At 48.3% G+C, this 23,837-nt stretch overlaps 1 protein-coding gene across 1 annotated transcript in view; it reads right to left on the reverse strand.

Moving 5' to 3' along the window:
- The window catches only part of cdcp1b (CUB domain containing protein 1b), a 106,739-nt gene that overhangs the window by 14,701 nt on the left and 68,201 nt on the right, over positions 1-23,837 (reverse strand). Inside the window, exons 7-8 of the mRNA XM_073072988.1 lie at positions 17,476-17,835; positions 787-880 (exon numbers count right to left, since the gene is read on the reverse strand). Of these exons, the coding sequence (XP_072929089.1) occupies positions 787-880; positions 17,476-17,835 (454 nt within the window). The remainder of the gene's footprint in view (positions 1-786; positions 881-17,475; positions 17,836-23,837) is intronic.

Genomic DNA, 23,837 nt, shown 5'->3' on the forward strand with positions numbered 1-23,837 from the left:
TTCCAGTCCTGATGAAGGACCTCAGCCTGAAACGTCATCTGATTCCTCCCCTCCACAGTAGCTGCCTGACTTGCTGAGTTCCTCCAGTATTCTGTGTGTATCTTTCAGATGCTTTTCCTTGACGCATTTCCACTGGCCATTCTATCAGAAGGGTCTCACAGTTCCAACACCTGTTGGTTAAGGAGTAGGGAATTCACAGTGGATTTATCAGTGATTATATCTGACAATGGACAAAAATTGTCAACCTTAGTTCCTAATCCAACTGCAAGGTCTCAACGCAAAACATTGACCACCTCTGTTCCTCAACATATGCTGCTCAACCACTGTGATTTTTTGTTCCCAGCACCTGCATTCTCTTGTGTCGGAACTGCCACCACCTCCTGCACAAATCTCTCCACCAATCCTAATGGAGGAGATAGCACTGAGGTGAAGATCTTTCAGGAAGAAGTGTAGGGACTTGGGAAGGCAGGGAGCTGAAGGAAGGGCAGATAATATGAAAGGAGGAAGGAAAATAGAGTGGTAGGAAGGAAGAGGGAAAGGGAGGAGAGCTACAGATGGAGTGGAGGGGAGAAGAGATAAAGACTTTTTGGGAGGACAAAGTGAGGTGGAAGTAGAGGGAATAGGCAGATAGGGCTCATAGGGAGGGGAAGGCATTTGGGGTAGAAGAGGGGTTAGGAATTAGAGGAGGGTGAATGAAGATAGGTTTGAAGGTGGGGAGAGAGGAAATAGGAAGGGGAAGAAGTGATTTGGGAGAGCAGGGGGAGGAGAAGATGTGAGGAAACCTACCGTTTTTGCAAACAACACACGATCACAACAAAAGCGGCAATCAGAGCCAGTCCTCCCACTGCTGCGACACAGATCATCAGCACCTCCATGTTATCTGTGTCAAAGCAAAGTTGTTGGGATTAAACAGAGAACAAAAACATTACAAAACACTTACATTTCTATGGACCCTTTCAAACCTTTTCACCACACTTCCCCTGCTCTAACCTCAACCTACGATCAATAAAGGGGAAAGTTACGTAGTCATCACACTTCAGGCAAAACCTGACTTTCTACCTGAAGGTAAATAACATAGGACAGCAAAACCTTGGTTGGACTAGGGAAATATGGACAAGACCATTCGAAAAGGCAGATTTTCAACTTTGACCCATTGAACGCCAAGCCCTAATTTACAGGAGTTGCATTACTGCGTGATTAGAGTATGGGAATCACTGTTATCGCAGTAGTGAAAGACAATGTGCTGGCCGGGCCCGGATGTAACACAATTTCTTCAGTCCAGATTTCCCGTGATAATATGCCAAATACAGAACAGTCACATCGGTCTCACAACTATAACACGCTTTGAGTGAAGTTTAAGAGAACAGTCGGTTAGCAAGAGGTGAGGTGACTGTGCCATCATTAATTCCTTGTTAAGCCCCCCAGCTGTCCCTTGCTACCAAGCGCACCCACCACTGCTTTTATTTTTAATCGCCCTGTTGGAACTCCCCCCACCCGCAGGTAGGTGTGAGAGGGGTGGTGCGATATCACCTACTTTGTGAACCACTGCTCCTTTTCACAAACTTCTCCAAATGTCTTTTAAAGGTTAACTTGCAGGTACAGTCAGTGGTGAGGGAGGCAAATGCAATGTTAGCATTCATTTTAAGAGGTCTAGAATACAAGAGCAGGGATGTGATGCTGAGGCTTTATAAGGCATTGGTGATGCTTCACCTTGAGTATTGTGAACAGTTTTGGGCTCTTCATCTAAGAGAAGATGTGCTGGCATTGGAGAAGATTCAGAGGAAGTTCACAAGGATGATTCTGGGAATGAAAGGTTTATCATACGAGCAACATCTGATAGTTCTGGGTCTGTATTCACTGGAACTTACTAGGATGAGAAGGGATCTCATTGAAACCTTTCGAATGTCAAAAGGCCTAAGAGTAGATGTGGCAAGGACATTTCTCATGGTAGGAGAGTCTAGGACAAGAGGGCACAGCCTCAGGATAGAGGGGTGTCCTTTTCAAACAGAAATGCAGAGAAATTTCTTTAGCCAGAGGGTGGTGAATTTGTGGAATTTGTTACCACAGGCAGCTGTGGAGGCCAGGTCATTGGGTGTATTTAAGGCAGAGCTTGCTAGGTTCTTGATTGGACGTGGCATCAAAGGTTACGGGGAGAAGGTCAGGGAGTGAGGCTGAGGAGGAGAGAAAAGGATCAACCATGATTAAATGGCGGAGCAAACTCGATGGGCCAAATAACCCAATTCTGCTCCTATGTCTTATAGTCTTATGGTCTAAACATCGTGAAACAGTTAGAGCAGTGGTGTGCTCCGTATGCAGTATGTGGGAGGTCAGGGTCAACACAGTTGTCCCTGATGACCACACCTGCAATAGGTGCATCCAGCTGCAGCTCCTATCAGACCGAGTTAGGGAATTGGAGCAGGAGCTGGATGAACTACGGATCATTCAGGAGGCAGAGGCAGAGATAGATAAGAGTTATCGGGAGGTAGTCACACCGAAAAGACAGGAGGTAGGCAAATGGGTGACAGTCAAGAGAGGCAGGGGGAGCAGACAGAGAGAGCAGAGCACCCCTGTGGCCGTTCCCATCAAAAATAAGTATACCGCTTTGGATACTGTTGGTGGGGATGAACTACCAGGAACAAGCTGCAGTGGTCCTGTCTCTGGCACTGAGGTTGGACCCACGACTAGGAAGGGGAGGAGGGAAGAGAAGAGAGCGGTAGTGATAGGGGATTCTATAGTCAGGGGGGGCGGATAGGAGATATTGTGGGGAAGATCGGGAGTCTCGGATGGTCTGTTGCTTCCCTGGTGCCAGGGTCTGAGACATCTCAGATCGGGTGCAGGTTATTCTCAAGGGAGGGCAAGAATCCAGATGTTGTGGTCCATGTAGGGACCAATGACGTGGGAGGATGAGTGAGGGGGTACTGTGTAGGGAGTTCAGGGAGTTAGGTGCGAAGCTGAAGAGCAGGACCTCCAGGGTAACAATCTCAGGATTGCTACCTGTGCCACGTGCGAGTGAGGCAAGGAACAGGAGGATTATAAAGATTAATACGTGGCTGAGAGGATGGTGCAGGAGGGAGGGCTTCAGGTTTGTAGATAATTGGGCTTTGTTCCAGGGAAGGTGGGATCTGTTCCAAAGGGACGGTTTACACCTGAACTGGAGCGGTACTAACATTCTTGCAGGGAAGTTTGCTAGTGCTTCTTGGTGGGGTTTAAACTAAATTTGCAGGGGGAAGGGATCCAGAATGTGAGAGAGGATAGCGAGAGGAAGAATAAAGGACAGGTGGGGACTACACGGTTCCGGAATATTAAGTGTGTAGTAGAGAAAGGTGAGGCGGAACAAGTGATAAGGAGGACACATGTACAGAGGGATGGTCTGACAGAACATGGAGTTAAATGTGCAGAAAGAATAAGTAAATTTAGGAAGGACAACAAAATTCTAGGGGTGTATAGCCCGATGGGAGTTCGGGGAGCTGGGTTAAGCACAATAGACAGCGATTCAAACAGAGAGAGGAGAAATGGGCTAAAAACTCTATATCTGAATGCACGAAGTGTCAGAAATAAGGCGGATGAGCTTGAAGCCCAGGTGCGAATGAGTAACTATGATGTTGTTGGGATAACAGAGACATGGCTGCAGGGAGATCAGACCTGGGAAATGAATGTACAAGGGTATATGTGCTATCGTAGGGACAGAAAATGTGGGCAGAGGGGGTGGGGTGGCCCTGTTGGTGAGGAAGGAGATTCAGTCCTTTGCAAGGGGGGGCATAGGGTCAGGAGAAGTAGAGTCTGTGTGGATAGAACTGAGGAACAGTAAGGGCAAAAAGACCCTAATGGGTGTTGTCTACAGGCCCCCAAACAGTAGCATGGATATTGGGTGCAAGTTGAACAGGGAGTTAACATTGGCATGTGGCAAAGGTAATGTCGCAGTAGTTATGGGGGATTTCAACATGCAGGTGAACTGGGAGAATCAGGTTGATGCTGGACCCCAGGATAGGGAGTTTGTAGAGTGCCTACGGGATGCATTCTTGGAACAGCTTGTACGAGAGCCGACCATGGACAAGACTATTCTGGATTTAGTGTTATGTAATGAACAGGATTTGATAAGCGATCTTGAAGTAAAGGAGCCATTAGGAGGTAGTGATCATAATATGATAAGTTTTTATCTGCAATTTGAGAAGGATAAGGGCAGCTCGGAGGTGTCAGTGTTGCAGATGAACAGGGGAAACTATGGAGCCATGAGGGAGGAGCTGGCCAAAGTTGACTGGACGGATATCCTAGCAGAAAAGACAGTGGAACAGCAATGGCAGGTATTCTTGGGAATAATGCACAAGGTGCAAAATCAGTTCATCCCCCCGAGAAGGAAGGATTCAAAGGGGGGAAAGGGGCCACAGTGGTTGACAAAGAAAGTCAGAGATTGCATAGCATTAAAAAAAAGGAAGTATGACAGAGCTATGGTGAGTGGGAGGACAGATGATTGGGAAGTTTTTAAGGAACAACAGAACTTAACTAAAAAGGCAATACGGGGAGAAAAAATGAGGTACGAACGCAAGCTAGACAGGAATATAAAGGAGGATAGCAAAAGCTTTTTTAGGTATGTGAAGAGAAAGAAGATAGTTAAGAACAACGTTGGGCCCTTGTAGAATGAATTGGGTGAAATTGTTATGGGAAACAGAGAAACAGCAGAAGAATCTAATAAGTACTTTAGATCTGTCTTCACTAAGGAAGACACAAGCAATCTCCCAGATGTATGGATGGGCCAAGGACATAGGGTAACAGAGGAAATGAAACAGATTGACATTAGGAGGGAAACGGTGATGAGTAGACTGATGGGACTGAAGGCTGACAAATCCCCAGGGCCAGATGGTCTGCACCCTAGGGTACCAAAGGAGGTGGCCCTGGAAATTGTGGATGCATTGGTAATCATTTTCCAATGTTCCTTAGATTCAGGAACAGTTCCTGAGGATTGGAGAATGGCTAATGTTATCCCACTTTTCAAGAAAAGAGGGAGGGAGAAAACAGAGAACTATCGACCTGTCAGCCTGACATTGGTGGTGGGGAAGATGCTAGAGTCCATTATTAAAGATGAAATAGTGGCATATCTAGATAGCAGTGATAGGATTGGGCCGAGCCAGCATGGATTTACCAAGGGTAAATCATGCTTGACTAATTTATTGGAGTTTTTCGAGGATGTAACCAGGAAGTTAGATGGAGGAGATCCAGTGGATGTAGTGTACCTCGATTTTCAAAAGGCATTTGATAACGTCCCACATAGGAGATTGGTGGGTAAAATCAAAGCTCATGGCATTGGGGGGAAGACATTGACATGGATAGAAAACTGGTTGGCAGATAGAAAGCAAAGGGTAGCGGTGAATGGGTGTTTCTCGGAATGGCAGGTGGTGACTAGTGGGGTGCCACAGGGCTCGACATTGGGACCACAGCTGTTTACCATTTACGTTAACGATTTAGATGAAGGCATTGAGAATAACATCAGCAAATTTGCTGATGATACTAAGCTGGGTGGCAGTGTGACATGTGATGAGGATGTTAGGAGAATTCAGGGTGACTTGGATAGGCTGGGTGAGTGGGCAGATACTTGGCAGATGACATTTAATGTGAATAAGTGTGAGGTTATTCACTTTGGGAGTAAGAACAGGAAGGCAGATTATTATCTGAACAGTGTAGAGTTAGGTAAGGGAGAAATACAAAGAGATTTAGGAGTCCTTGTTCATCAGTCACTGAAGGTGAATGAGCAAGTGCAGCAGGCAGTGAAGAAGGCTAATGGAATGTTGGCCTTTATTACAAAGGGAATTGAGTACAAGAGCAAGGAAATCCTCCTGCATTTGTACAGAGCCCTGGTGAGACCACACCTGGAGTATTGTGTACAGTTTTGGTCTCCAGGGTTAAGGAAGGACATCCTGGCTGTAGAGGAAGTGCAGCGTAGATTCACGAGGTTAATTCCTGGGATGTCTGGACTGTCTTACGCAGAGAGGTTAGAGAGACTGGGCTTGTACACGCTGGAATTAAGGAGATTGAGAGGGGATCTGATTGAAACATATAAGATTATTAAGGGATTGGACAAGATAGAGGCAGGAAATATGTTCCAGATGCTGGGAGAGTCCAGTACCAGAGGGCATGGTTTGAGAATAAGGAGTAGGTCATTTAGGATGGAGTTAAGGAAAAACTTCTTCTCCCAGAGAGTTGTGGGGGTCTGGAATGCACTGCCTCGGAAGGTAGTGGAGGCCAATTCTCTGGATGCTTTCAAGAAGGAGCTAGATAGGTATCTTATGGATAGGGGAATCAAGGGATATGGGGACAAGGCAGGAACCGGGTATTGATAGTAATTGATCAGCCATGATCTCAAAATGGTGGTGCAGGCTCAAAGGGCCAAATGGTCTACTTCTGCACCTATTGTCTATTGTTTCCACCTCTGCCTCTCCCTCTAACAGGCTGTTCCATATACCTCCCACACATAAGTAGCCCCTCAGTCCCTTTTAAATATTTCCCCTTTCACTTTAAAACGATACCCTCTATTATTTGACTCTGCTACCCTGGGAAAAAGGACTTGGAACATTCATCTTATTTGTGCCCCTTATGATTTTATATGCAAGATCATCCCTCAACTTCCTACATCATGGAAGACCTTCCCAGCCTATCTGATCTCTCCTTATAACCAGAGCCTTCCAGTCCCAGTAACATTTTGCTGCACCTTTCCTGAATCCGCCCACCCACAGCTTACCACATCTAGAAAGACTTAAAATATTCCAGTGTCTTCTGACAGTCAGAAGACAGCGAGTGGGAATAAAGGGGGGCCTTTTCTGGTTGGCTGCCAGTGACTAGTGGTGTTCCTCAGGAAGCAGTATTGGGACCATTACTTTTCACATTGTTTGTCAATGATTTGGATCATGGAATTGATGGTATTGTGGGAAAGTTTGTGGATGATGTGAAGATAGGTAGTGCTGATGAAGCAATACAATTGCAGCAAAAGTTGGACAAAATGGAAGAATGGAAATAAAAGGGGCAGAGGGAATACAGTGCTGGGAAATGTATGATAACACATTTTTGTAATAGGAACTATTATCTAACTGGGGAGAAGGTTCAAATATCAGAGGTGCAGAGGGATGTGGGAGTCCTCGTGCAAGACTTCCAGAATGTTAATTTACAGGTTGAGTCTGTGGTAAAGAAGGCAAATGAAATGTTGGCATCTATTTCAAGGGGAACAGAGTTTCAAAGCAAGGGATAATGCTGAGGCTTTTATAAGACACTAGTCAGGCTGCACTTGGAATGTTGTCAACAGTTCTGGGCCCCGTATCTCAGAAAGGATGTGTTGTCATTGGACAGAGTCCAGAGGCGGTGCATGACGATGTTTCTGGGAACGAAGGGGTTAACATATGAGGAGCGTTTGGCAGCTTTGGGAATCTAGAAGAATACGTAGGGATCTCATTGATACCTACCAAGTGTTGAAAGGACAAGATATGGTGGATGTGCAGAGGGTGTTTCCTATGGTGGGGGTATCCAGATTTAGAGGGTATAGCTTCAAAATTGAGGGGCGACCTTTTAGAACAGAGGTACTCTGTGGGGGCCAAATCTGTGGGCATGTTTAAGGCTTCTCAATTGGTCTGGGCATCAAAGGATATGGCAAGAAGGCAGGTTGAGTGGGATCCAGGATCAGCCATGATGGAATGGCAGAGCAGACTCGATGGGCTGAGTCACCTAATTCTGCTCTCATGTCTTATGGTCTTATCCCAACTGATGTACGCAAATGCAACAAATGTATTCTTCACTACACTGACTACTTTTCTCCCACGTATGGGGAACCATATATCTGTTCTCCTCAGTCTCACTTGTTCCGAATGAGGAGCAACTCTGATGGGCAGAAGGGAGCAAAGTCGCCCCCCCCCCCCTTTGAGAATCGCAAAATCGCTATTATTTCAGGTCTGATACCAAGACAATGAGAGAGATAAAAAGCTCATGTCAGTTAATGAGAGAGAGACAACGCAGAGATACACAAAGTGGAATGTCTCCTCCTAACAAAAGCGGAACGGAACCACTGATAACTGCTATTGTCTCTTGGAGAAGGATTGTGTATTGAGTACTGTTCTATTCATTGAAACCCCTCAGGGGGCAACCAGAGGGGGCGGGTTTGATGGGTTGCATCATCCCAACCTGATTGACACCTGAGACCCCGTGAGTGGGGATAAAAGTAGGGTCTGGGGAAACACCCCTCAGACGCACCAGGAGAGACGCTACGAGACCGGTGGGGCTTGTGTGTGTGTCCACCCTTGCCTGGGTGACGAGTCCTCCACGGAACGGTCTAGCTAAAGGACGGAGGGGTCATATGTGAACGACCACAACAACAACGCATCGACGGATCAAGATCGTAAAGGAAAGTCGGCAAGTCAATAGCTGTTACTGTTCTCTCTCTCTCTCTCTCTCTCTCTCTCTCTCTCTCTCTCTCTCTCTCTCTCTCTAACAATTGCAACACAGCGACCAACAACTACCGCAGCCTGCATGAACTGAACTGAACTTTATATTTCCATCTGACAATTCATTATCCCCTAGACAACGATAGAGCTTATAGTATCACCAGACTCCAACAGATACTCCTATCCTTGCTGGTAAGATACCCAGTTACGGGGTTCGTAACACACTGTTCTGTAATATTCCCTCGCAGACTGTCTATGTCCTGTCCTGGCTTAATTTCCCATTGTATCACTTCATACTTGTCTGAGTTAAATTCCATTTGCCACTTTACCAGTTGATCTAGATCCTGTTGTAACCTTAGGCACCTTCTTCACTGTCCATTTCACCAGCAATCCAGGTGTCTTCTATAAATTTACTGCCGCCTACATTTTTATAGAACATAGAAAATCACAGCACAGTACTGGCCCCTCAGCCCACCATTTGCCTCAACCTTTTAACCTGTTCTAAGATCAATCCAATCATTTCCTCTCACAGAGATTTCCACTACTATTTTAATCCACGTGCCTATCTAAGAGTTTCTTAAATGCCCCAATATTTAAACTATGGCAGGGGATGGGAGCCAATAAGATAGAGTTGAGTATGATCCTGCAGGTTGATGGGTGTAACATGAATGTAAAGAAAGACAAGCCAATGATCGGGTACAAGTGCAGACCCAGCTAAGAGTTGAATTGTATCACAGAGGCAAAATTCAAATAGGTGAAGAATGCCGAACTGAAGGTGCTGTATTTAAACGTCAGAATAAGGTGGGTAAACTTGTGGCACCGATTATAGATTGGTCAGTACGACGTTGTGGGCATCACTGAGTCGTGGCTGAAAGAACGCCGTAGTGGGAGCTGAACATCAAAGGGTATACTTTGTATTGAAAAGACAAGCAGGAAAGCATAGGTGGTGGTGTGAGATAGGAATTATTGGTAAGAGGTGACATAGGGTCAGAGAATATCGAATCTTTGTGGTTGGAGTTAAGAAACGGCAAAGGTAAAAAAACCATTATGGGAATCATATATAGGCCTCCAAATAGTAGCCAAGATGTGGGGTGGAGATTGCAAAGGAAGCTGGAAAAGGCATTAATAAGGGTAATGACACAATTGTAATGGGGTACTTCAATATGCAAGGGGATTGGGAAAATCAGGTTGCTATCAGATCGCAAGAGAGGAGATTTGTTGAATGCCCATGAGTTGGCTTTTTAAAGCAGCTTGTGCTAGACCCTACTCGGGGAAAGACTACCTTATATTGGGTGTTGTGTAATAACCCAGATCTTATTAGGGAGCTTAATATAAAGGAACCCTTAGGAAAAATTGATCATAATATGATAAAATTCATACTGCAATTTGAGAGGGAGGAGCATAAGTCAGATGTATCACTATCACAATGGAATAAAGGGAATTACAGGGGCATGGGAGAGGAGCTTGCCCAGGTGAATTGGAGGAGGATACTGGCAGGGATGACAGCAGAGCAGAGATGGTTGAAGTTTCTGGGAATAGTTTTCAAGGCGCAGGATATATATGCCCCACAGAGAAAGAAGTTCTCAAATGGCAGGGGAGGCAACCATTGCTGACAAGGGAAGTTATAGACTGCATAAAAGCCAAGGAAAGGGCATATAAGATAGCAAAAGTGAGTGGGAAGTTGGATTATTAGGAAACTTTAAAATCCAACAAAAGGCAACTAAAAAAGTTATAAGAAGGGAAATGATGGAATATGATGGCCAAAAACTAAAAATAAAGAGCAGTATACTAAATGCTTTTTCCAGTTATCTAAAGAGTAAAAGACAGGTGAGAGTTGATACTGGACCACTGGAAAATGTTGCTGGTGAGGTAGAAATGGGGGACAAAGAAATGGCAGATGAACTTAATGAATACTTTGCATCAGTCTTCACTGTGGAAGACAGTAGCAGAGTGGCAATCTGAAAGGTCTTCAGGTGGATAAGTCACCTGGACCAGATGGACTACATCCCAGAGGTTGCTCAAGAGATAACGAATGCATTAGTCATTATCTTCAAGAATCACTTGACACTGAATTGATCCCAGAGGACTGGAAGATTGCAAATGTCACTCTGTAGCGGTGTGCTACACGCAGCGCTGAAATAACGACACGGAGTCAGTGAGCTGCAGTTGCAAAAAAAGATTTATTCAAACTTCGCGGCCTCGCTTTAAAGCCTTCCTAATGCTGTAGGGGGTGTATATTCACAGTCCCGTCCTGTGTGCGGGCTTTTCCCCTTGCTGGTGAAGCAGACTTGGCACCCTCTTTGGGACCGGCCTCAATGCCGGCGCGCGCCACTTTGTGAGCCGGTTCGAGTGCGCTGGGAAGTGGGTCGCCACATAACCCCCCTCCAAAACCGGCGATACACCCCCCAATGTCCACAGTCTGGGTCGGAATCTGTTTGGGAGGTCTGCCTCGGCGCCGCGGTGCCTGAATCTCGACCGGCTGTGCCAAGTCCACATGGGCTGGTTTGAGTCCGTCCACTGTGAAAACTTCCTCTTTCCCCCCAATGTCCAGCACGAATGTGGACCCATTGTTTCTGATCACCATAAACGGCCCCTCGTAGGGCCGTTGTACCGGTGTCCAGTGTCCGCCCTGTCATACAAAAACGAACTTACAGTTTTGCAGGTCTTTGGGTACGCAGGTCGGGTTCTGCCCATGCTGCGAAGTGGGTATGGGGGCCAGGGCACTGAGCCTCTCGCGTAGTCTGTCCAGGACTGCCTCTCGCCCCCTTGGGGCTGGTATGAACTCCCCGGGGACGACCAGGGGTGCGCCGTACACCAACTCGGCCGACGAGGTGTGCAGATCCTCTTCGGGCGCCGTGCGGATTCCGAGCAGGACCCAGGGGAGCTCGTCTGCCCAGTTAGGCTCTTTGAGGCGGGCCATGAGAGCCGACTTCAGGTGACGGTGGAAACGCTCCACTAGTCCGTTCGACTGTGGGTGGTAGGCAGCTGTGTGGTGTAGCTGTGTCCCCAAAAGGCTGGCCATAGCTGACCACAGGCTGGAGGTGAACTGGGTGCCTCTGTCGGAGGTAATGTGGGCCGGTACACCAAAGCGGGATACCCAGGTGGCAATCAGTCCCCGGGCACAAGATTCAGAGGTGGTGTCGGTGAGCGGGACCGCCTCTGGCCATCTTGTGAACCGGTCCACGATAGTCAGGAGGTGCCACGCTCCTCGCGACACTGGCAGGGGGCCCATGATATCCACATGAATGTGGTCGAAACGCCGGTGGGTGGGGTGGAACTGCTGCGGCGGGGCCTTGGTGTGTCGCTGCACCTTGGCCGTCTGGCAGTGCATGCACGTTCTGGCCCATTCACTGACCTGCTTGTGGAGTCCGTGCCAAACGAACCTGCTGGCTACCATCCGGACAGTAGTGCGGATGGAGGGGTGGGCCAAGTTATGAATGGAGTTGAAAACACGTCGCCGCCAGTTTGCCGGGATGACGGGACGGGGTTGGCCAGTGGTGACATCACAGAGTAGGGTCCTCTCACCTGGGCCTACGGGGAGGTCCTGGAGCTGCAAACCGGAGACTGCAGTCCTGTAACTAGGGATCTCCTCGTCTGCCTGCTGCGCCTCTGCCAGTGCTTCATAGTCTACCCCCTGGGACAGGGCGTGAATGTTAGGGCGAGAGAGCGCATCCGCCACGATATTGTCCTTACCTGAGACTTGCCGGATGCTCTCCGTCGTGTATTCAGAGATGTAGGACAGATGGCGCTGCTGGCCGGACGACCAGGGGTCGGATGCTTTTGTGAACGCAACGGTAAGAGGTTTGTGGTCCGTGAACGCGGTGAAGGGCCTACCTTCTAAGAAGTACCTGAAATGCCGGATTGCCAGGTATAGCGCCAACAGCTCCCGGTTGAAAGCACTGTATTTGAGCTCGGGTGGTCGTAGGTGTTTGCTGAAGAATGCCAGGGGTTGCCAGCGACCCTCGATGAGTTGTTCCAGCACCCCACCGACTGCCGTGTTAGATGCGTCCACTGTGAGGGCGGTAAGGACGTCCATTCTGGGGTGCACTAGCATCGCGGCGTTTGCTAAGGCTTCTTTGGTTTTAATGAAAGCAGCGGCAGACTCCTCGTCCCAGGTAATGTCCTTGCCCTTACCTGACATCGGGGCGAACAGGGGGCGCATGATTTGGGCAGCTGAAGGGAGGAAGTGGTGGTAGAAGTTCACCATACCACGAATTCCTGAAGGCCTTTGATTGTGTTGGGTCGGGGGAAATGGCGGACTGCGTCTACCTTGGCGGGCAGAGGTACCACAGATTGCCCCGTCTGTGGTAATCCTGTGGCCCAGGAAGTCGATGGTGTCGAGCCCGAACTGGCATTTGGCCGGGTTGATTGTTAGACCGTAGTCACTGAGCCAGGCATAGAGTTGATGGAGGTGGGACAGATGCTCCTGACCACTGCTGCTGGCTATGAGGATGTTGTCTAAATAGATGAATGCGAAGTCCAGGTCGCGTCCCACCGCGTCCATTAACCGCTGGAACATCTGTGCGGCATTCTTCAGGCTGAACGGCATGCGGAGGACCTCGAAAAGGCCAAACGGGGTGATGAGTGCCGTTTTGGGGACGTCGTCCGGATGCATCGGGATTTGATGGTATCCCCGAACGAGGTCTACCTTGGAGAAGATCCGTGCGCCGTGCAGGTTTGCTGCAAAGTCCTGAATGTGCAGCACAGGGTAGCGGTCCGATGTTGTAGCCTCGTTCAGCCTGTGGTAGTCGCCGCACGGTCTCCAGCCCCCTGTCACTTTGGGCACCATGTGCAGGGGGGAGGCCCATGGGCTGTCGGACCGCCGGATGATCCCCAATTCCTCCATCCTCTTGAACTCCTCCTTCGCCAGTTGGAGCTTGTCCGGGGGAAGCCTTCGAGCACGGGCGTGGAGGGGTGGTCCCTGGGTCAGGATGTGGTGCTGTACGCTGTGTTGGGGCATGGCTGCCGTGAACTGCGGTGCCAGAACCGATGGGAAATCCGCCAGGACTCTGGTGAACTTGTTGTCGGACAGCGTGATGGAGTCTAGGTGTGGGGCCGGCAACTGGGCTTCACCCAGGGAGAACGTCTGAAAAGTCTCGGCGTGGACCAGTCTCTTCCTTGGCAGGTCGACCAGTAGGCTGTGAGCCCGCAAAAAATCCGCTCCCAGGAGTGGTTGGGCTACGGCGGCCAGTGTGAAGTCCCATGTGAACCGGCTGGAGCCGAACTGTAGCTGCACCGTACGGGTGCCGTAGGTCCTTACTGTGCTGCCGTTCGCGACCCGCGGGGGGGACCCGGCGCCCTGCTGCGGGTGTCGTAACTCGTCGGAGGTAAGAAGCTGATCTTGGCTCCGGTGTCGACCAAAAAACGGCGTCCCGACTGCATGTCCCAGACATACAGGAGGCTATCCCAATGGCCAGCCGCCATAGCCATTAGCGGCGGCTGGCCCTGGCGTTTCCCGGGAATTTGCAGGGCGGGCTACAGCAGCGGGCTTCTGCGCCCCACCGTTGGTGGTAGAAGCACCATTGTTCGTTGGTCTTCTCACCCCTGCCTCTGGGGCTAGCGGGCTCTGCGGCCGGGCCTGGTCTGGTTTACTGCTGGGAGCGTGGCCTGGTGATCTGTGCGATGGACGCCCCACTCTCCTTCTTGGCTTTCCACAGCACGTCCGCCCGGGCCACCACCTTCCGGGGGTCGCTGAAATCTGCGTCGGACAGCAGCAGGCGTATGTCCTTAGGCAGCTGCTCCAGGAATGCCTGCTCAAACATGAGGCAGGGCTTGTGACCTCCAGCCAGGGCCAGCATCTCGTTCATCAAAGCCGATGATGGCGGCCTGTCCCCCAAACCATCCAGGTGCAGTAAACGGGCAGCTCACTCGCAACGTGAGAGTCCAAAAGTCCTTATGAGCAAGGCTTTGAATTCTGTGTATTTGCCCTCCGCTGGGGGCGACTGTATGAACTCCTCAACCTGGGCGGCTGTCTCCTGGTCGAGGGAGCTCACCACGTAGTAGTAACGTGTGGCATCCGAGGTTATCTGCCGAATGTGGAATTGGGCTTCTGCTTGCTGGAACCATAGGTGAGGTGGCAGCGTCCAGAAGCTTGGCGGTTTTAACGAAACTGCATGAACAGATGCGGCGTCGTTCATCTTTGGCCCAAATATCGTTTGGGCCGTCGGGGTCACCAGTTGTAGCGGTGTGCTACACACAGCGCTGAAATAATGACACGGAGTCGGTGAGCTGCAGTTGCAAAAAAAGATTTATTCAAACTTCGCGGCCTCACTTTAAAGCCTTCCTGATCCCGCCCTCCCCAGGCGAGAACGCGTATTCACAGTCCCGTCCCGTGCGCGGGCTTTTCCCCTTGCTGGTGAAGCAGGCCTGGCGCCCTCTTTGGGACCGGCCTCTATGCCGGCACGCACCACTTTGTGAGCCGGTTCGAGTGCGCTGGGAAGTGGGTCGCCACAACTCTTTAAGAAGCGAGGAAGGCAAAAGAAATTATAGGCCAGTTAGCCTAACCTCCGTGACTGGCAAAGTGTTTGAGTCTATTATTAAACGTAGAAACATAGATACCAGAATAGATCCCAGTAGAACACCACAGGTCACCAGTCTCCAGGCAGAATACATTTCATCCTCAACCACATTCTGTTTTCAATGGACAAGCCAATTTTGAGTCCACATAGCTAGGTTTCATGGTTGGGAAAGGGACGGAGCGGGAAACACCAGAGAGACATTCTATAATGCCCCTCTGGCATTCTGTCAATACACCAATTGTTTGAAATCAAATGACCTTGCCTGGTGATTCAAACCATTGTGTGTCTACACTTGCACCAACGCCTGCCCCTGGTACTTCTCGTCTGCCACCTGTCCCACACCCCTCCCGTGATACGCCACCCTCGCCATTCCCAACATCCTTTGCTCCCTCCAGGTTTACAAACTCACTCTCTGCTCCAGAGGGTATAGTACTGAGCAAAATTCTTGAACACCTTAGCTATAAATGTTGGCCTTGGACTTTTGCACAGTATGTACCTTTATCATTACATCCTCAAAGAATTCTATGATGCTTGTAAGGTATGACCTACCCTTACAAAGCCATGCTGACTATTCCTAATCTGACTGCTTTATGCTTCTCCAAATGCTCAGAAATCCTGTCTTTAATTTGAAGTCAGACTCAGTTGTCTGTAGTTCCCAGGGTTATTCCCACTTCCTTTCTTGACTAACACTTGCCAGCTTCTAATCACTTGTGGCCACATAGGACACAAAGATCTTCAAAGGCGTAGCAATATTTTCCTCGCTTCCCATAATAACCTGGGATTTATCCTGCCTGGCCCAGGACTTGTCCTAGGTTTATCAAAAATTCCAGCACATCCACTTACTGAACATTGCCATGTTCTAGCATATCAGCCGGTTGTACCCTGTCCTCACAAAGATCAAGGTCCTTCTCATCAATGAATACTGAAGCAAAGAGTTCATTAAGGACCTCCCCTACCTCCTCTGACTCCAGGCACATGCTTCCTCTTCTATCCCTGACCGGTCCTACCCTCATTCTAGTTATCCTCCAGTTCTTCAGATACGTGTAGAACACCTTGGGGTTTTCCTTAATCCTACTCAACAAGGCCATCTCCTGTCTCCTTCCAGTTTTCCTAAGTCTGTTCTTAAGCTCCTTCCTGGTGACCTTGTAGCTCTCTATTCCTTGCTTTTGAACCTTAAGTTTCTTTCTTCCCCTTGACTAGATTTTCCAAATCTCTTTTCAACCATGGTTCCTTCACACTACCATCCTTTCCCTGCCTCAATGGGACAAATCTAAGCAGAACCCCATGCAAGTACATACTAAACAGCCCCTATGTTTCCAATGTGCATTTCCCTGAGTACATCTGTTCCCTATTTCTGCTCAATAGCATCATAATTCCATCTCCCCAAATTCAACAGTTTCTCAAACCATCTTCTCCTATCCATCTTCAAGGCTATATTAAAGGTTAGGGAGTTGTGATTACTGTCTCAAAAGCTCACCCACTGAGAGATCCAATACCTGACCAGGTTCATTTCTTAGTAGCAGATCCAGAATGGCCTTTCCTCCAGTTTGCTTGTCTACATATTGTGACAGGAATCGTTCCTGGATACACCTAACAAATTCTATCCCATCTGAACCTTTTGCACTAAGGGAGTGCAAATCAGCATTCAGGAAGTTGATATCATCCAACTTATTTTTGCAACTTTCCAAAATTTACCTCCAGATCTGTACCTTGGTGTCCATATTGCTACTGGGGGTGGGGGGTGGGAGCGGAGTATAGATTACTTTCAATACAGTGATTACTCCCTTCCTGTTTTTGACTTCCGCCCACATTGACTCAGTTGATAATTCCCCCACAGTGTTCTCACTTTCTTCAGGATGTCCCCCCTTTCATTTAAATCGTTAATGTAGATGACTAACTATATTGCACTCAGCTCAGATTCCTGTGGCACACCACTTGGCACAGGCCTCCAATCTCAGTAACAACCCTCACTACCATCCTCTGATTCCTTTTGCCAAGCCAGTGTTACAAAACATAAGACAGAAATGCCAGACTGCTCTCCAATTTAATGAAACTGTGACTGATCTGACCTTGGCCTCATCTCCAATTTCTATTCTGTTCCCAATGACGTCACCACCCTACCCACTATCCATGAATCTGTCTATCCTGTCCCTGGGTACATTTATTGATCCATCATGAATGAAGTGTGTGGTAGAGAATTCCCCAAATCAAGGAGATGCTTCCTTATTTCCGTTTTCAATGACTGACTTATTCTGAGTAGCCCTAGGTTCCACTCTAGACTGTCCCACAGGAGATCCTGCTTTTGACCGACACTCTCAGAAATCACTGGTTTGAGGTGTTTGGGGGAAACAGAGATTTTGAGAGTTGGATTGATTGCCCTACTGCAGTAGAAGGGGCTGGAAGGATATCTGCTGCTCATCACTAGCCTGGCTATAGACCAAAACTCAAGAACGTGGTATTTCATACATTCAGAAGTTATCACACTTATTCTGATGCAGGGAGGTGGACTTTGGATTGATATTAGAAGACCAGTTCCTTACCTTCATACTCCTTTACCAGCATGTGGAACATGAGGTTCAGTCGTCCACTTGAAGGCTCACAGTTGGACACATTAAGCCAGAATCTATGGGCCAGAGTAATGGGTGAATCGGGCAAAGCATCTGTTTCCCGATAACTGATCAAGTTGGAATGCTCCCATTGCTCATCCACACTGATAATTACATGTCCGTGCTCACAGTGAGGCATTGAGTGATTCAGGAAGCTCAGTTCAGCCATGTGGTCTTCCAGAATGGAGATATCCCATGATGCTGTCAACTTATTTGGCATTCCTAATTCCCAGTTGGGTGTTAGAAGATTGATAGAAGAACCAGCTTCTGGGGTGACTTTCATAATGTAGTCCTCTGTGGATGAAGGAGGGGACAATGAGTTACACTACAGTGATTGGAATACATGAGAAGTGTTGCATTGAGCTCACTCACGTGCAGTACATGGTCATTCAGAAATAGTCATAGCCACATCTGTAGGAGATGCTTCGGTTTGACCAGTTTGAATGCAAAGTGCGGAGCTCGGATGAGCGTCTGGTATAGGTACCACAGTGTCTCTGTGAGGCTGAACCTTCCATGAAGTTGGTCATCCTTAAGGCTACGGAAAGGCATTTCCAGAAGGAACCGATAACCATTAGGCAACGAGAGGGAGGAAAGGAAACCTCAGAGTGACTCTCTCTCCAAGACTGAGTGGAAAATAGTGAATTTTAAGGTGAGAAGTAAGAAGGCAGTTTGAACGGGGCACAACTGTGAAAGTCGGCCTCTGAGACAGCGGGAGAGTTTAAAAAGCGAGCAGATTAATGGAGCGTGGAAGACAAAGTAGGAAGGCTTTGGCTCGAGAGATTTCGGTGAGCAGAGGCTGAGAATGAGCTTGCTCCCGGTGAGGTAAGGCTGGGTAAGCTCCTTTAATTAATCTAATTAGATTAGGAGTAGGTAATGGAGGCAGCAGTTAGGGCAGTTGAGTGCTCCGTTTACAGTACGTGGGAAGTCAGGGCGAGCACAATTGTCCCTGATGACTACACCTGCAAAAGGTGCATCCAGCTGCAGCTCCTGATAAACCGTGGTAGGGAACTGGAGCTGGGGCTGGATGAACTTCAGATCATTCGGGAGGCAGAGGCAGAAATAGACAGGAGTTTCAGGGAGATAGTCACCCCTAAGAGTCAGGAGACAGGTAGTTGGGTGACTGTCAGGAGAGGGAAGGAGAATAGACAGGAAGAGCAGAGCACCCCTGTGGCCATTCCCATCAACAATAAGTATACCGTTTTGGATACTGTTGGTGGGGACGACCTACCAGAGACAAGTTGCAGTGGTTGCATCTCTGGCACCGAGACTGGACCCTCAGCTCAGAAGGGAAGGAGGGAAAAGAGGAGAGCAGTAGCAATAGGGGATTCAATAGTTAGGGGGACAGATAAGAAGTTCTGTGGGAGAGATCGAGAATCTCAGATGGTCTGTCGCCTCCCTGGTGCCAGGGTCCGCGATATCTCGGATCCAGTTCTCAGTATTCTCAAGAGGGAGGGTGAGCAGCCAGATGTCGTGGTCCATGTAGGGACCAATGACGTGGATAGGGAGAAGGATGAGGTCCTGCAAAGAGAGTTTAGGGAGTTAGGTGCAAAGTTGAAGGACAGGACCTCCAGGGTTGCAATCTCAGGATTGCTCCCCATGCCACGTGCTAGTGAGGCTAGAAATAGGAAGATAATGCAGCTAAATACGTGGCTAAGGAGTTGGTGCAGGAAGGAGGGCTTCATGTTTCTGGACAATTGGGCCTTGTTCCAGGGAAGGTGGGACCTGTTCCACCTGAACTGGAAAGGTCTAATATCCTTGCGGGAAGGTTTGCTAGTGCTGCTCCGGGGGGTTTAAACTAGATTTGCAGGGGGAGGGGATCCAGAGTATTAGAGCAGATAGTGAGGTGGAGGAGGATGAAGGTCATGCGAGAACTGCAAGTATAGTGCATGGAGTAAAGCCAGATCTAACATATAAAGAGGCTTTGAGGAAAGAGAAGCAGAATAAAGGGTGTAAAGGTAGTAAGGTAGAAGGGCTAAAGTGCGTGTACTTCAATGCAAGAAGCATCAGGAACAAAGGTGATGAACTGAGAGCTTGGATACATACATGGAATTATGATGTAGTGACCGTTACAGAGACTTGGCTGGCACCAGGACAGGAATGGATTTTCAATATTCCTGGATTTCAGTGCTTTAAAAGGGATAGAGAGGGGGGAAAAGGGGAGGAGGGATGGCATTACTGGTCAGGGACCATTACTGGTCATTTCTGGCATTACTTTCTGTAGTCAATGTTCATGCCATCAGGTTGGAGGCTACCCAGCCAGTATATAAGGTGTTGTTCCTCCAACCTGAGTGTGGCTTCATCTAGACAATAGAGGAGGCCATGGATAGACATATCAGAATGGGAATGGGATGTGGAATTAAAATGTGTGGCCACTGGAAGATGGCATGAACATTGACTTCTCTAACTTCCGTTAATGCCCCTCCTCTCCTTCCTAGTTTTTTTTGTTTTTTTTCCCCTCCCTATTTTTTTCTTTCTCTCTCTGCCCATCACTCTGCCTGTTCTCCATCTCCCTCTGGTGCTCCCCTCCCCCTTTCTTTCTCCCGAGGCCTCCTGTCCCATGATCCTCTCCCTTCTCCAGCTCTGTATCCCTTTTGCCAATCACCTGTCTGGCTCTCAGCTTCACCCCACCCCCTCCGGTCTTCTCCTATCATTTCACATTTTCCCCTCCCCCTCCTACTTTCAAATCTCTTACTATCTTTCTTTTCAGTTAGTTCCTGACGAAGGGTCTCAGCCCGAAACATCGACATTGCTTCTTCCTATAGATGCTGCCTAGCCTGCTGTGTTCCACCAGCATTTTGTGTGTGTTGCTTGGAGTACTGTATCCAGTTCTGGTCGCCTTACTATAGGAAGGATGTGAAAGCATTGGAAAGGGTACAGAGGAGATTTACCAGAATGCTGCCTGGTTTAGAGAGTATGCATTATGATCAGAGATTAAGGGAGCTAGGACTTTACTCTCTGGAGAGAAGGAGGATGAGAGGAGACATGATAGAGGTATATAAGATATTAAGAGGAATAGATAGAGTGGACAACCAGTGCCTCTTCCCCAGGGCACCACTGCTCAGTACAAGAGGACATGGCTTTAAGGTAAGGGGAGGGAAGTTCAAGGGGGAGATTAGAGGAAGGTTTTTCACTCAGAGAGTGGTTGGTGCGTGGAATGCACTGCCTGAGTCAGTGGTGGAGGCAGATACACTAGTGAAGTTTAAGAGAATACTAGACAGGTATATGGAGGAATTTAAGGTGGAGGGTTATATGGGAGGCAGGGTTTAAGGGTCGGCACAACATTGTGGGCTGAAGGGCCTGTACTGTGCTGTACTATTCTCTGTTCTATTAAGACAGGAGAGAATCTGAGGAAGAAAGTCCTTAACACATTGGGTAGTTGGAATGTGGACAGCATTTCCTGAGAGGGTGGTGGAGGCAGACTCTCTTACAGCATCTAACATCAGTTCTTAAATTACCATGGCACTGGAGGCTACAGGACAAGTGCTGGGGAATGGAATTAACATAGATGGGTATGTGATAGTTGGCATGGACATGCTGGGGCAGTTTGTCTGATTCAATGACTCCTGTTTTTTGCCTCCCTTCTTTTGTTTGCAAGCTGTTAATATCCCAAATCTCTCATCAGATGTATAGCTCCAGGGGTGCTACAGCACGAAGAGCATCAGGTTTCCAGATCACTGTGACTTCTTGGGCAGAAGGACCTGTACCCCCTGGATGTATCACAGCTGACTCAGAATGGAACCAGCATCCTTGTTTTCATGCTATGGGGGAATCTTCAAACGAGCTTTATAATGTGATGAGGGATGCCAGCTGCCAAATGTCCAAGTAGGAGAGGGAGGGGGAAAATTAGCTGAAGTTCAGAGAAATCACTGTTCATGGCATCAGATTAGAGACTACCCTGATGGAATGAGGTGTTGCTCATCCAACGTGAGAGTGGCCTTTTCTTGGCAGTAGAGGAGACCGTGGACCAGTGTGTCAGAACGGGAAGGGGGATTGGAATTAAAATGAATGGCCATTGGGAAATCCTGCTTTTGAAAGTGTTCAATAAAATGGACCCCCTATCTACATCGGGTCTTACCAGTGAAGAGGAGGAAACATTGGGAGCACCACATACAATAGTAAACCCCAACAAATTTGCTGGTGAAGTATTGCCTCGCTTGGAAGGACTGTTTCAGGCACCGAATGGAGGTGAATCGGCACTTCTATTGCTTGTAGGGAGGGAGATTAGTGGTGAGTGACAATTGGATAAATGAATGGTGGAAGGACTAATCAATGTGGAAAGTGGAGACTGGGGTGGTGGGGAGGAAGTAGAGATGTGGTTGGTGATAGGATACTGTTGAAGATGGCTGCAGCTCATGGGGTGAGATGGGATGTCTGAAAATGGAGGAGATGAGGGTGAGGGCAGCATCGATGGTGGAGGAACGGAAACAATGCTTTGAAGGAGGAGGACTTCTCTGATGTTCTGGATAGGAAAGCCACACCCTGGGAACAGATGCAGCAGAGGTGAAGGAACTGAGAAAAAAGAATTGACATTTTTTTTTACAGGAGATAGGGTGGGAACACGTCTCATCAAGATAGCTATGGGAATTTGTAAGTTTATAAAAGATATCGGCAGTCAGCTTGTCCACAAAGATGCTGTAAGAAAGATTGAGAAAGGGGAGAGAGGTGTCAGAAATAGACCAAGTGAATTTAAGGGCATGGTGGAAGTTGGGGACAAAGTTGATGAAATTGATGAGCTCGGCATGGGTGCATGAAGCAGCACCAATGTGGTCACCAGTGTAGCACAGTAGGAGTTGGGGAACATTACCAGTGAAAGTTTGGAACGTGGTCTGTTTCATGTAGCCAATAAAGAGGTAAGCCCAGCTGGGGCTCAGGCAGGTGCCCATAGCTACACTGTAGGTTTGGAAAACACAGGAGGAGCTGACAGAGATATTCCTGAGTTCCGCCCGATGGAGAAGGGAAACTGGTCGGGTCTGTTGTCAAGAAAGAAGCGGAGATCTTTAAGACCTTCTTGATGGGGATAGAAGTGTATAGGGACTGGACATTTATCTTCAAAGTAAGGCTATCAGGGCCAGGGAATTGAAAGCCATTGAGGACATGGAGAGCATATGAAGTGTTGCTGATGTAGGTGGGAAGGGAATAAACAGGATAGAATGGAGCTGAGGTTTGCAGACACTGGTCAGTGGTGCAGAAGTGGCAGAAACTTTGGGCTGTTGATCCTGGGTAGGTGGTTAAAAACAACCAGTGTGGAGAAAGGGAACTATGAGGTTGATGACAGTGGATAGGAGATGACGTGGGAGACAATAGCTTACCTGCAAGCGGAAAAAGTGCTACATCTCTTCCCTCACCTCCACTAGACCATAAGACATAGGGCAATATTAGGCCATTTGGCCCATCGAGTCTGCTCCACCATTTAATCACAGCTGATCCTTTTCTCTCCTCCTCAGCCCCACTCCCCAGCCTTCTCCTTGTAAGCTTTGAAGCCGTGTCCAATCAAGAACCTATCAATCTCTGCTTTAAATATACCCGACCTGTTCTCCACAGCTGCCTGTGGTAACAAATCCACAAATTCACCACACTCTGGCTATAGAAATTTCTCCGCATCAATGTTTTAAATGGACACCCCTCTATCCTGAAGCTGTGCCCTCTTGTCCTAGACTCTCCTACCGTGGGAAATGCCCTTTCCATATCTACTCTGTCTAGGCCTTTCAACATTTGAAAGCTTTTAATGAGAATCCCCCTCATCCTTCTCAATTCCAGTGAGTACAGACCCCAAACAGTCATTCCAGGTGAGTCAACAATTCATCTGTGAATCTGTTGGGGTCGTATACTGTATCCAGTGCGCTGTTGCGGCCCCCTCTACATTGATAGGATTTCCTGGTGGCCAACCATTTTAATCCCATCCCTATTCTCATTCCTACATCTATTGACATGATGAGACCGCTCTCATTTTGGGGGAGCAACCTCATATTCTGTCTTGGGCACCTCCAACTTGATGGCATGAACATCGATTACTCTAACTTCTGGTAATTTTTCCCCCTAACCCTTCCCTCCTTCCATTCCAAAACTGGCTCCCCTTTTAACTCTTCTCTTCTCCTCACCTACCTGTCACCTCCTTCCTGGTGCCTTTCCTCCTTGCCTTTCTCCCATGATCTACTCTCCCCTCTTATCAGATTTCTACCTCTTCAGCCCTTTACCTTTTCCGTCTATCACCTCCCAGCTTCTCACTGCAACCCTTCCTCGATCCGTTTGGCTTCACCTACCGCCCACCTTCTTATTCTGGCTTTCCACTTCCCTCT

This window comes from Hemitrygon akajei, chromosome 20 (genome assembly GCF_048418815.1).
Source record: "Hemitrygon akajei chromosome 20, sHemAka1.3, whole genome shotgun sequence".
Lineage (NCBI taxonomy): Eukaryota > Metazoa > Chordata > Chondrichthyes > Myliobatiformes > Dasyatidae > Hemitrygon > Hemitrygon akajei.